At 44.0% G+C, this 14,863-nt stretch overlaps 1 protein-coding gene across 2 annotated transcripts in view; it reads left to right on the top strand.

Annotated features, from left to right (window-relative positions):
• The window catches only part of LOC138657970 (acyl-coenzyme A thioesterase THEM4-like), a 37,583-nt gene extending 23,500 nt beyond the window's left edge, over positions 1-14,083 (top strand). The window contains exons 5-7 of one of the 2 annotated variants that reach the window (XM_069745558.1): positions 132-242; positions 10,684-10,772; positions 13,795-14,083. In XM_069745558.1, the coding sequence (XP_069601659.1) occupies positions 132-242; positions 10,684-10,772; positions 13,795-13,820 (226 nt within the window). In that variant the 3' untranslated portion in view covers positions 13,821-14,083. Of the gene's footprint in view, positions 1-131; positions 243-10,647; positions 10,773-13,794 lie in introns of both variants that reach the window. The other variant, XM_069745557.1, reaches the window with a different exon arrangement.
• Positions 14,084-14,863: the final 780 nt, after the last annotated feature.

Genomic DNA, 14,863 nt, shown 5'->3' with positions numbered 1-14,863 from the left:
TCTCAGCATCCCTGTGTAGTAGTGGCTCATCGACTTTATTTTTTTGTATTGCTATAGGGCTTAATAATCTCAATGTTTGCCCATGTATAAGAGTTATTCTAGTCTTAGCATGATGTGACATTCTTTTCCAGGTATGCCCACGGAGGTTGCATTGCCACAATTATTGACAGTACAGCTGGAGCAGGAGCTGTGTACACTTGTGGTAGCATCATGACAGCGAATCTCAACATTACCTATTACAAGTAGGTGATAGTAAGGGTTTATGCTTCTGACACAGGGTGGACATCAACAAAGGTTCCTGTTCAATAAAAGTACCGTATATAATTTCCATCTGCTAATTTAAAGGGAACGTGTCACCAGTTTTGTGACATAGCAACTAAAAATATCACCTTCTTCATTGCCTGCTCTGCATTCAGTAAATCCTTATATAACCCCCTGATTCCCCTTGTATACTCCGGAAAAAAATTTAAAATTTCTCCCTTGCTGTATGGTAATCTTTTCAGTCCGGTCTGATGAGTGTGGTTTTGGGCCTCTTAATCCCTACCATCGGCTGATGCTCACATCCTACTTCGTGGATGATGCCTCTTGCATCACTCACATCGTCGTGCAACATCTCGCGTCTGCTGAGAAATATTGCATTTCACACCTGCGCACTATACTTTGCCCAACTACGAGCAAAGCCAAAAAACAGGTGTCATGCGCCGGCACACGTACTGTACTTCCGGCTCATGTACCGGAACTATATTTGCTAGTGCATGCGCACTTCTGTTTTTTGGCTTTGCCTGCAGTTGGGCAAAGCATACTGCGCAGGCGCAAAACACAATATTTCTGAGCAGGCGATATGTCGCATGGCGATGTGGATCGTTATCCATGTCAGGAGGACGGCGAGCAGAAGCCAGGAGGAGAGACCTGAAACCACGCCCATCGGACCGGACTGAGAAGATTATCATACAGCGCGGGAGAAATTAAAAAAGGTTTTCGGGAGTATACAAGGGGAGTCAGGGGGTTCTATAGGGATTTAGGGAATACATAGCAGATGCTGAATAAGGTGATATTTTTAGCTGCTATGTCACAAAACTGGTGACAGGTTCCCTTTAATGTCTGTGTAATTTTCATTTATCTTCTATGACGTACAGCAGGTTATAACAGCTATTTTACTGAACCACATAGCTTCAAAAAATGAGCTTACTTGGCAGAAACCAGTTGTGATGTCTGAGTAGCTTTTCTTAACCTACTATGATGTACAGCAGGTTATAACAGCTTCGCGGCTGAACCACATAGCTTCAGATATATTCAGCCCAAACAAATTTACGGTAATTGGGGGAAATGAAGTGTGATGTCAGAGTAGCTTTCCTTAAGCCACCCATGATGTACAGTAGGTTATAACAGCTATGTGACTGAATTACACAGCTTCAGAGAACCTCATGACAGACTCCTTTAGTTTTGCTGTCAGCACCTTTCAACTTGTTCATAGATCTTTAAGAGAGAGCACACAGGTTTAATTGCACCCGATGGACAGAACAAAACTGAGATGGACTTGGTTGAGTGGACGCCGATCTTTTCTAAAGCTGGCTACTTGGGCTATATCCTCCATAAGATCTACAATAGGGAAATAATACTTAGCATGCCAAAACATATTCTTATTTATTTGTTATGCTAACATGTCTGTATTCACCATTTTTCTGGCCCAGCTGGGACATTAAATAGGATCTTTCACTGGTATTTTTTATTCATTTTCTGAGTACTTGCTCGAATTGCCACTGCTCTGCTGACTCTGGAACAGTCTTTCTTTTTCTTTTGCGCCCCTCCGTTCCAAAGTCATGTATCATGGTAATAAAGGTGACTATTTGCCTTTCAACCTACTAGGCATACACCACAGAACTTCTCTGTGGGCGTTTGGTTTTTCTCCTCTAATGCTATCCAATCAAAACATGCCCACATAGAAGTTCTATGGTATACGCTCTGTTAGTTAAAAGAAAATTTCCATCTTTATTTCCGATGAGCATAACTTTGGAACGCAGGAGCTCAGAAGAAAAAGAAAAACTGTTCCAGAATCAATCGAGCAGTTGCAATTGGAGGAGGTACTCAGTTTAAATTAAAGTGAAAAATCAAGTGAAAGATTGTTAGGGCTAGCAGAACGCACTAAGTAATAGAGAGATTGATACGAGGTGTGTTCGCAGCCCGGGGTCCACCGTGCAGAGATACCTGCTGCAAAGTAATGGCGGATGGACACTGAGCTCACACGTGGGTTAAACTTCACCCCTTGTGAAATATAAGCGACCTCTGTTGCCTCACAAAGTTGCGCTGTACACAGAAACTAATACCTTAACTAGGGTTGTGCTTGCTCTGGTACTCTTCTGTGCTAACCGCACACATGAAGGAACCAGATGCTAAGCCAAGGCTAATTGCCCCCACTGACGCTGCCTGCCTGAGTGTACAGCCCCAAAGCTAAGCAGACTCACACCACATATATGCTGAGTGGTAGAGTATCCACTGGCAACAGCCAAACACAAATGATACTAGCGCATTGCCGTGCGGCCATGCAAACCTTTTATAGTTGTAGCTCTTCAGGACCTTCCTAGTGGACCAATAGGAGCTGCTACAGGACCTAAGCGTGTGACTCCCGACCTCCAATGAGTGGTCTTCCCTTGGGCATGCTCTGAAGGAGAAAAGCAGGACTTAGTCCCAGGAGAGCCTGCTCACTGCCGAACAGTACTGGTTATAATGGCTGAACCTGGAAGGGCAGCAGTAACCAAACGTGCAGTATCTGTCCGAGCCAGGCGCTGGGACCGACGTCTCCGCTGAGCAGGTTCCACTGCGGCTGGAGGAGAATAGGAGACCGCAGCGGACATGGTTTGAGATTCCCCCTGTGCAGCGGCAGGAACTCGACACCTAACAAAGATCCCCTTTAAATCTGTTTCTATTTAAATCTTTCTGATTAGTGGGAAAATAATTAAGGGCCTTAAGCACATAGGCATTTCCATTCACAAACTAAGGATAGAAATGTAATGTGCCACTAGCAGTTCTCTACTAAGCAGTAATCCCAGAGAAGATGAATTACTCAAACCCTCTCTGAATCTATCCCACCCAATCTGATAAGGAGCACAGAGTGAAGCTTCTGCATGTAGGCTGATACAGTTGCCAAAGGTAACCAGTCCAGCAGAATAAGTATCGTGCAAGTGTTCTACTAATTTCTATATGACCCATGCACCATACAAGTATGGTTTCCTTGGCAACTGAGCTGGCCAACGTGCAGGAGTGTGTCTCCACGCATCATGCTAAATTGCGTGGGAAATATTATGGGGAGGTACACCTACATTATTATTACGCCCACCCTCCATTTTAAGTATTGTGAGGCTATGGAGGTGTTTGCAGATGGACTCACACCAATAAGGACATAATGGCATATTTTTGGGAGGGGACCTATTTTTAGTGGCCCACTTGAGGACCTCGTAGTTACAACTGTCCCAGTATGGTTGTTTTGAGTGCGCTGCTCAGGGGTGGTTCTTAAATGAGTAATGTAGTGAAAAGAAGTTATCACCTATCGATTGGTGAGGGCTTGACCACTGTGACTTGCAATGCTCCATTCACTCCTTATGAAGCTGCCTGGAAAAGCAAGTGCAGCGCTCAGGAGTAGGGTTGAGCGAAACGGATCGGACAAATTCAAAAATCATCGACTTTCGACAAAGTCGGGTTCATGAAACCCGACCCGATCCTAGTGTGTGATCGGCCATGAGGTCGCCGATCTGCGCACAAAAGTCGCGTTTCATATGACGCTTTCAGCGCCATTTTTCAGCCAATGAAGGAGGACGCAGAGTGTGGGCAGCGTGATGACATAGGTCTTGGTCCCCACCATCTTAGAGAAGGGCATGACAGTGATTGGCTTGCTTCCTGCGGCGTCACAGGGGCTATAAAGGGCCGTGCACGCCGGCCCTCCATCTTATTTCTGCCGATCTTAGCATAGGGAGAGGTTGCTGCAGCTTCATCAGAAGAAGGAATATAGTTAGGGAGGGAAGATTAACCCCTAAACTGCTTGTGCTGTAGCGATTTCCACTCAAACTTTATTGAGCCATGAAAACGCGACGTTTCGACCAGTACCCTGGTCTTTTTCAAGCATACAGCAAGGTACACAGTGCCTGCTTAAATGGTGTGGATACCACGCAGGGCACCAATCACCAACCAGCCACTAATTACTAAAATGTATTACAAATAACACAGATCAGACAATACATCAAACATTAAAAGTGGACAAAAGACCGCCCACATTGTAGAGGATGATGAAAATCATGGCGGAATGTATACATTGTATATCGATATTGCAGTGTTTATTTTCTGTCTAGCCAGTCAGACTTCAGCATTCTCGTAGCCATGGTCACTAGATACCAATGATGTAGCCCCTGGAGTAATCATCACAACCAATCCAGATCTCTTATGTGGTTGGCGCCAAAAAGCAGAGTCAGCCTATCCAGTCTTCCAATGTTCCAAGGTATAACCTGAATAACAAATCAGGTAACTGCTTACATCATGTATCATACCTGCGTCATCATCCTGCGTCACACATCCGACAAGCAACAGGATCATAGACTGCCCAGAATCCCCCTGGTGCACATAGCTGCGCGTCATGGCAACAGACAGCCCACAGCACATGACCGCAGGAAGAGCCCGCCCAGCAGCGACGCAACTACCTACGCCAGAGGGTGTAAGAACGCCCACAAGTGCGCGCAAGCGCATCATCGCTGGGACCAGCCGCATCTCAAAACGCGGTGCAAACTGGCCCAACGGCGACGCGATCGTCACACCCGTAACGCCAACCACCCATCGGAGACGCAGCAGCGTCGCCGCTAGAGTGTTCATATCCCAACGTCCCAGCGTGGGTATATCAGACGCCAGAGCGCAAGCATAAGAACCACCAGTGGATCTGCGTCCCCGCAACCACTATAGGTTGTCAAGGTGACCTGGAAAGCAAGCACAGGCAGATTAACCATCCAAGAGCCAACCAGCACCTGACCTAAACAGTAAAAACCAGCACATAACTGGAGCATATTAATGTGTTAAAGTGATCAAGAGACCAATGGGAGAGGGAAAAAGAGCCCACTACAGCCATATATATCTCAAAAGTGACCAACTGTAATTAGACCACCAAACAAAATCCCCTATGTACAAAGAAATATAAAAGCACTTTAAAAACAAAAGCACTTTAAGAACAAAACAATGATGAGGGTACCATATCAAGGGGGAACAGAATTATATGGGGATACACACCTGCAAGTTAAAGTCCAAATTTAGACCCCTGGGTTGTAATGTCCCCAATGAATAGATCCATCTCATTTCTTTCTTTCTAAGCAATAATAATCTGTCCCCTCCTCTCCTAAGAACCGGAACACTATCTATTACCCTAAAGCGTAATTGATTGACAGAATGATTATTATCCAAGAAATGCTTGGGGATTGGCAAGTCAGTGAGTCCCGTTCGAATCGTGCTTTTATGTTTACTGATTCGCGCCCGCACCTCCATTATGGTTTCCCCCACATACGCCAACCCACACGGGCACGTAATCCTGTAAACAACAAAGCTCGAGGAGCAGGTATATCGTTCTTTCAAAAGAATCTTCTTTCCCGTATGGGGGTGATTAAAGAACTCCCCTTTGAGCATATTATTACAACTCGCACAACCCAGACATGGGAAATTCCCAAGCCTGGGTGTGCTCAGAGTTGTCTGTACAAGACTCTTGAACGACCCAATATCAGATTTGACTAGGCTATCGCCCAGATTGCGTCCCCTTCTGTACGACATCATAGGATAACTTTTAAACGCTGGTATTGATCGCAAACCTCATTGTAAACCCAACCAATGTTTCCTCAAAATTCTGTCAATATAATTACTGGCCGAGGTGTAAGTCGACACAAATGGGATACGCTCACTGGGCTGTTTGGAAGTACTAGACTTCCGTATTGACTCCCGTGATAGATTACGGGCCTTTAGACTAAAGTTTCATCAATATCTCAATGGGGTGTATGTGGAGTTACAATTCACCTTGACATATTCTACTACCCGCCTCCAATTTTTGGATACCCTTGTGTACAAGGAAGGTGACAAATTGGGGACTGACATCTTTGTTAAAGAAACAGATAGGAATGGCCTGTTGCTATTTGATAGCAACCACCCTCGCAGAATGGTCAACTCCTTGCCATGGAGTCAACTTCTGAGGGTGCAGAGGATAGTGTCAGATGACACTGTAGTTGACCGGAGGCTAGAGGAGATGTGTCTTAAATTTTCCAACAGGGGTTATCCCAAGAAGGAGCTGGGTAGGTTTAGTCTAAAGGCCCGTAATCTATCACGGGAGTCAATACGGAAGTCTAGTACTTCCAAACAGCCCAGTGAGCGTATCCCATTTGTGTCGACTTACACCTCGGCCAGTAATTATATTGACAGAATTTTGAGGAAACATTGGTTGGGTTTACAACGAGGTTTGCCATCAATACCAGCGTTTAAAAGTTATCCTATGATGTCGTACAGAAGGGGACGCAATCTGGGCGATAGCCTAGTCAAATCTGATATTGGGTCGTTCAAGAGTCTTGTACAGACAACTCTGAGCACACCCAGACTTGGGAATTTCCCATGCCTGGGTTGTGCGAGTTGTAATAATATGCTCAAAGGGGCGTTCTTTAATCACCCCCATACGGGGAAGAAGATTCTTTTGAAAGAACGATATACCTGCTCCTCGAGCTTTGTTGTTTACATGATTACGTGCCCGTGTGGGTTGGCGTATGTGGGGGAAACCACAATGGAGGTGCGGGCGCAAATCAGTAAACATAAAAGCACGATTCGAACGGGACTCACTGACTTGCCAATCCCCAAGCATTTCTTGGATAATAATCATTCTGTCAATCAATTACGCTTTAGGGTAATAGATAGTGTTCCGGTTCTTAGGAGAGGAGGGGACAGATTATTATTGCTTAGAAAGAAAGAAATGAGATGGATTTATTCATTGGGGACATTACAACCCAGGGGTCTAAATTTGGACTTTAACTTTAACACATTAATATGCTCCAGTTATGTGCTGGTTTTTACTGATTAGGTCAGGGGCTGGTTGGCTCTTGGATGGTTAATCTGCCTGTGCTTGCTTTCCAGGTCACCTTGACAACCTATAGTGGTTGCGGGGACGCAGATCCACTGGTGGTTCTTATGCTTGCGCTCTGTCATTTGATATACCCACGCTGGGACGTTGGGATGTGAATGCTCTAGCGGCGACGCTGCTGGGTCTCTGATGGGTGGTTGGCGTTACGGGTGTGACGATCGCGTCGCCGTTGGGCCAGTTTGCACCGCGTTTTGAGATGCGGCTGGTCCCAGCGATGATGCGCTTGCGCGCACTTGTGGGCGTTCTTACACCCTCTGGCGTAGGTAGTTGCATCGCTGCTGGGCGGGCTCTTCCTGCGGTCATGTGCTGTGGGCTGTCTGTTGCCATGACGCGCAGCTATGTGCACCAGGGGGATTCTGGGCAGTCTGCGATCCTGCTGCTTGTCGGATGTGTGACTCAGGATGATGATACAGGTATGATACATGATGTAAGCAGTTACCTGATTTGTTATTCAGGTTATACCTTGGAACATTGGAAGACTGGATAGGCTGACTCTGCTTTTTGGCGCCAACCACATAAGAGATCTAGATTGGTTGTGATGATTACTCCAGGGGCTACATCATTGGTGCCTAGTGACCATGGCTACGAGAAAGCTGAAGTCTGATTGGCTAGACAGAAAATAAACACTGCAATATCAATATACAATGTATACATTCCGCCATGATTTTCATCATCCTCTACAATGTGGGCGGTCTTTTGTCCACTTTTAATGCTTGATGTATTGTCTGATCTGTGTTATTTGTAATACATTTTAGTAATTAGTGGCTGGTTGGTGATTGGTGCCCTGCGTGGTATCCACACCATTTAAGCCGGCACTGTGTATCTTGCTGTATGCTTGAAAAAGGCCAGGGTACTGGTCGAAACGTCGCGTTTTCATGGCTCAGTAAAGTTTGTTTGAGATTACGACACCCGACTGGAGCGCTGTTCATCTTCTCTTGGACTATTTGGAATATCCAGGCTGGTTCCCTGGACAAAGAACGAGCGCCCCCTGAGTGAGTGCTGTCAGCCCTACCTTTTTTCTACTGTAGCGATTTCCACTGTCCAACACCACCATTTGTTTGCAGGGACAGTGGAGGCTATATTTTTGTGCATCAGCGCTGTAGCTTATTAGGCTGCCTTATAAGGCTCCTGATAGCTGCATTGCTGTTTGCACGCTGCTGTGCAAACCAACTGCTTTTTTAAAAGCAAAAATCCTGTTGCTCCTTTGCACAGTTATCTTGTTTATTTGTCCACACTTTTGTGTGCAGCAGTCCTTTTTATTGCTGCCATACTTGTCCTGAGATCGTTGTAGGGAGATTTGAAATTGTACTACAGTCCTTGTATTTTTTCGTATATCTTCCAGCCACTTTCTGCCACTTACATTGTGTTGTTTCATACACTGGGCCTGAGTTTTGGTTCAGTCTCCCCCCAAAAAAAGGGAGTTTCAAATTATCACAAAGTGGATATACTTCAGTCCTGTTAGTTTGTTGTATATCAGCCAGCCACTTTCTGCCACTTACATTGTGTTGTTTTGTGCACAGGGCCTGAGTTTTGGTTCTGTCTCCCCCCCAAAAAAGGGAGATTCAAATTCTCAACACGTTTATATACATCTTCTACCTTGTTTTACAGTACCATATAACGGTTGTTATTTTGGTTAGATTTTCCAAAAAATGAGAAAGTCTGGTGGAAGAGCCCGTGGGCAGTGGTTGCCAGCTGGTACTGATGGTGGTGGTGATGGTGGTGCATCTGGTGGTAGTGGCAAAAGCACAATAGCACCTAAGGCTGGAGGTGTTGAGCCAGCGTCATCGTCTGACAACACAAGGCCTCGAAGGCTCCCTTATCTGGGAGTAGGAAAACAGCTTTTAAAGCTTGAGCAGCAGGAAAACGTTTTGTCCTGTTACCAATTTTGAACTGCATTTAGCCTACTTTATTATTTGGGCCTACATCTGTGTTTCCTCCTCATCCTGCCCATTGCCCAGCCACTGCTAGATGAGTCTGCTGGTACATTGATCCAGACCACTACATTCCCCTTGCACTCTACCCAGCCAGAATCTGAAACTGCTGAAAGTGAGGTTCCCCTTCCCGCATACTATACCACCTTACACGGGGACAAAGAGGAAGGTGCAGATTAAAGTGCAGGTTCCTTCATCAGATGGGGGGGCATACTCGTTGGTGACGTCACTGGCTCAAGGCCCCTCATAGTACGCAAAAGTGTCTCTGCCAGTGGGAGGCGCCACCCGCCGTCAAACACACCGCCGTACTATGAGGGGCCCTGTGCCAGTGCTAACAGATGGGCCCCCTTCTTGCTCAGGATCACAGCACTTGCAAAATTGAAACACTTACCTCTCCCTGCTCCACCGCCGTGACGTATTCCGCATTTCCTGGGCCTACGAAAATCTTGAGCCAGCCCTACCCCCCCACAACTTTAGCCAAATGACTCCCAGTTTTCAATGCCTAACTATTATTATAAAGTAAATTAAGATTGACAAGCTTAAGTAATAAGAATTGATGTTTTTGGCATTAAAATGGGCACTGTAGGTGTTTTCCTGTCCTCCACTCACTGCCGACTTTGATTCCCCATTGACTTGCATTGGGTTTCGTGTTTCAGTCGGCCCCGATTTTTCGCAATAATCGGCCGATTTCACCCGACCCGACTTTTGACAAAGTCGGGTTTTGCAAAACCCGACTCGCTCCGAAAAAAGTAAAAGTCGCTCAACTCTACTCAGGAGCCCCAAGTGGAATGAATCAAGTGGCGGTCAAGCTATATATTGGATAAACAAGCCTTGTTTTACTAACCCCTACTGATCAATAAGTTATGTCTTATCCAATGGCAGCACCTTGTTGGAGGTGGAATTTTTTTTTGTCCTCTAGCAAGATGGCGCCACTGGCACCTGCGCAGTAGCAGCTATCAGATAACTGATAGCTGCTACTGCGTAGGCACGGATGGCTCCATTTTCAAATGGATTTTTTTTTTTTAGGAACTTCAGGATTACATCAAACAAATATGTGTATATAATTCATTACACATGCGATCAAACTTCAGTGCAGGCACCACCACTGACATTTACCTGCAGAAGGGTTTCTTTTTTTCCAAGACATATACAATATTTATTATGTAAACTAGGGTGCTGGTCAGTGAGGGATCAATGACCTGTCAGAAGCCATACTGACAAATACCTAATCAGAGCACCACATAAAGACCGCCCACAGGTCGACCCGAAGCATGATGGGCATATCATTAACTCAAAACTAAAAACAAAAGATTAAACAACAACCACAACATCAGCAGGTATCATTGTAATTAGTATAACGGTGCCGACCTGACACTGTAGGCTACTGTGCATAATCCTGCTGACAGGTTCCCTTTAAATGTCTAGAACTATGGATTTTGGCAAGTATGTCCCCATGTATCACTCTTGGTCTACGCTACAGAACTATTGGTCTTCTGTCCCAGTGTACTAGTCTTTCTTTATAGATAAGAATTCTAATGGAGGAAACTCAGCTTCTTCTGGTAACATTTTACTTGGCAGGCCCATAAAACTGGGGTGTACCTTATTTGTTGACAGTCATGTGGACAAAATTGAAGGAAGGAAGGTTTATTCGATCTGTAATATCCAAAGTCATGATGGCATCATGCTTCATGCAGAAGCTACAGGTGAGTAAGTAAAATACAAAATAGCCCTCAAGACTGTTTAGAAGAATAATTTACTTACAATGATGAATTTTTATAACCGATCTTACAGCTCTGGCAAAAATTAAGAGAGCACCGCAAAATTTTCAGTTTCTCTGATTTTTCTAGTTATAGGTATATTTTTGAGTAAAATGTACATTGCTGTTTTATTCTATAAACTACTGACAAAATGTCTCCAAATTTCCAAGGGAAACATTTTGTATTTATTTGCAGCAAATGAGATATCGTTAAAATAATAAAAAAGAAACAGTGCTTTCATACCTCAAATAATGCAAAGAAAACAAGTTCTTATTCATTTAGAAACAACAATACTAATGTTTTAACTCAGGAAGAGTTCAGAAATCAATATTTGGTGGAATAACCATGATTTTTAATCACAGCTTTCATGCGTCTTGGCAAGCTTTCAACCAGTCTTTCACACTGCTTTTGGGTGACCTTATGCCACTCATGGTACAAAAATGTAAGCAGTTTTTCGTTGTTTAATGGCTTGTGACTATCCATCTACCTCTTTATTAAATTCCAGAGGCTTTCAATGGGGTTCAGGTCTGGAGATTGGGATGGCCATGACAGGGTCTTGATGTGGTGCTCCTTCATCCACACACTGATTGGCCTAGCTGTGTGGCATGGGGCATTGTCCTGCTGGAAAAACTAGTCCTCAGAGTTGGGGAATATTGCCTGAGCAGAAGGAAGCAAGTGTTTTTCAAGGATAACCTTGTATGTGGCTTGATTCATCTGTCCTTCGCGAAGATTAACCTGCCCAATTCCAGCCTTGCTGAAGCATCCCCAGATCATCACCGATCCTCCACCAAATTTCACAGTGGGTGCAAGACACTGTGGCTTATACGCCTCTCCAGGTCCCCGTCTAACCATTAGACGACCAGGTGTTGGGCAAAGCTGAAAATTAGACTCATCAGAGACTACCTTACTCCAGTCCTCTATGATTCATTCCCTATGGTCTTTGGCAAACTTCAGCCTGGCTCTCCTTTGCTTCTCATTGATGAAAGGCTTTTTTCTAGCTTTACATGACTTGAGTCCAGCCTCTAGGAGCTTGTTCTGAACTGTTCTTGCCGTGCAATTCACCCCAGCTGCCATTGGCCATTCCTTTTGTAGGTCACTTGATGTCATCCTGTGGTTGCTGAGTGACATTTGAATAAGATGACGGTCATCCCAGTCAGTGGAGAGTCACTTTCGCCCTCTGCTGGTCTGTAGCTTTGTTGTCCCCAATGTCTGCTGCTTGACCTTGTTGTAATGCACTGCGGTATGCACTGCGGTATTCGAAATTTTAAGGATAGAGTCAACATGATGCTCACTGTTATGAACAGGTAATTCAGAACCACAATGGACATTGAAGTTCAGAGCACACAAAGTGACCTGACAATTACCAAAAACATAGGACGAGCTCTGAGACGTGGGAACTCTGCTGACCGCAATCCCTAATCCTATCATACCACACTAGAGGTAGCCGTGGATTGCGCCTAACGCTCCCTATGCAACTCGGCACAGCCTGAGAAACTAACTAGCCCTGAAGAAAGAAAAATAAGCCTACCTTGCCTCAGAGAAATTCCCCAAAGGAAAAGGCAGCCCCCCACATATAATGACTGTGAGTTGAGATGAAAATACAAACGCAGAGATGAAATAGATTTAGCAAAGTGAGGCCCAACTTACTGAATAGACCGAGGATAGGAAAGATTGCTTTGCGGTCAACACAAAACCATACAAACAACCACGCAGAGGGGGCAAAAAGACCCTCCGCACCGACTAACGGTACGGAGGTGCTCCCTCTGCGTCCCAGAGCTTCCAGCAAGCAAGAAAAAGCAATATAGCAAGCTAGACAGAAAAAATAGCAAACAAAAATAACACAAGCAAAACTTAGCTTATGCAGGATAGACAGGCCACAGGAACGATCCAGGAGGAAGCAAGACCAATACTAGAACATTGACTGGAGGCCAGGATCAAAGCACCAGGTGGAGTTAAATAGAGCAGCACCTAGCGACTTAACCTCATCACCTGAGGAAGGAAACTGAGAAGCCGCAGTACCACTCTCATCCACCAAAGGAAGCTCATAGACAGAACCAGCCGAAGTACCACTCACGACCACAGGAGGGAGCTTGGCCACAGAATTCACAACAGCTCACTGTATCACTCTGCTAATAAAGCCTGAATTGAGCCCTTCTTTTCCTCTCTCAAGACTTTTCTTTTCAACTCCTTTGGCATGGTTAAAAGTTTATTTTTTCATTCAAATTACTTTGGGGCTATTCCTAGCACTTGTTTTGCCATCCAGCTTGTCCTATTGCAAGAGGATTGTGAAGACCACAGCGGGTTTTTTTATACTTTCCCTCATTAAATAAGATTTTGTTCAGGTGATCACCTAATCAGAAGCACATTAAGTAGAATGAGCTGTATTCTTGTTTGAATTCAACTGACACTGAAATGGAATGGCTGTCAGACATGTAGCGAAGGTGATTTTTAGAAAATTTTTAGTGGTCTCTTCATTTTGCCAGAGCTGTATATTCATTGGTTGCTATATCTATCTATCTAGATAGATAGATATCTAGTCCAGTCCAGAAATCTGTGATACCCAGACTAGCCAATCTTTAATTTTCCGCATGGCATCCTGGATGTGTCTGGTGTTACTAGGCCATCAACATCATTATGTTATATAGTCACAAAGTTTCATAAAATGTCATGACATGTTTGATGCCACAAAGATGTGGGTGGTAGCAGTGAAGATTGCCTTTGTTCTTCCACAGAGGGCTGAATTGAATGGCAAATCTTTTTGCTCAAATATATTCTCCTCTAACACTCTTGAAAAAAATAAGGAGAATGTCTGAGTGTAAAACACTTTAAATTTACTGAACATCATTTTTGCTCATACCATAGGATTTAGCACTTTTGGGTTCCCATAGTTTGTTCTTCGTATCTTGGATAAGGATATTACTTCCCTATTGTATTTTACAGTTGATAGAGTCTTTGTTTTTAATACCAGTTCTCTTTATAAAGGCGAACCGATAAAGGAGAACCATCAGGAACAGGTCATTCATGACTACGTGTCCATAAGAAAAGAGCCTGGTCAACCATCAACTCAATGTCCTCTTCAATTCTCAAGATGGACTACAGCATCAAGGTCTACTTATTACATTATGGCACCTGTGAATAATTAATAAATGTAGATAGTCTCATTCCAAGATAGCTGAGTTTTACTAAATTATTATCAAAAAACTGTGAGGCCTCCTAATGGTCACTATCATGTCAATAAAGTTTATCTAATGGTCAATACAATGTCATTCAAAATTGTACCAAAGTCTGGGCCTCTAAGTGTCAGCTTTATTACTAACTTGTACTCCACTCCTCTTGTCAATTGCACTCTGTAGCAACAGAAAGGCCAAAATGGATTACAGGGGGTGGAGACAGGTCTGTATTTATCTACAGGAAGTGGGGAAGGTCTTTATCTCTCTGCATGATGAAGGACATGTTTTCATCTATTGTGACACAGTCAGGGCTGCCACTCGGAATTTTGCGGCCCCATACTGGCAACAATTCCCATTAAACACCAAATCACATTTATAACCATCAGCTTTTGTTCTGGGCAAAAGACTTTTTAAGCTGCCACCACGACAAAGTAGACTCTTTTGGTAGGGCCCTACTCTTCTCTAACCTATTAAATATAAATATATTTTTGTGTATTTTTCTTTAAGGGAATAAGTAAAATACATTTTTTTTAAATGACTATTAATACCACATACAAGGGACAAATACCATCACACCATGACCAGACCACATATTAAAACCAGATAGTGACCAAATAATACCACATAGAAGGAACAAATACCACCACACCATGACTAGATCACATATTACCAAAACATAGTGACTGAATGCTACAATAAAAAAAAACACATGAACTCTGTATTTACTGTTAGTGTACAGGTAATACAGTGATGACGAGTGACATTATATACAGGTGTTCTGTATATAGTGTCAGTCTACAGGTAATACCGGATCACCAGTGACATTATACACAGAAGCTCTGTACATAGTATACAGTGTCAGTGTAC

Source organism: Ranitomeya imitator, chromosome 1, assembly GCF_032444005.1.
Source record: "Ranitomeya imitator isolate aRanImi1 chromosome 1, aRanImi1.pri, whole genome shotgun sequence".
NCBI lineage: Eukaryota > Metazoa > Chordata > Amphibia > Anura > Dendrobatidae > Ranitomeya > Ranitomeya imitator.
Note: the sequence above shows the minus strand (reverse complement) of the source record. Positions and strands in the feature narration are given on the sequence as shown.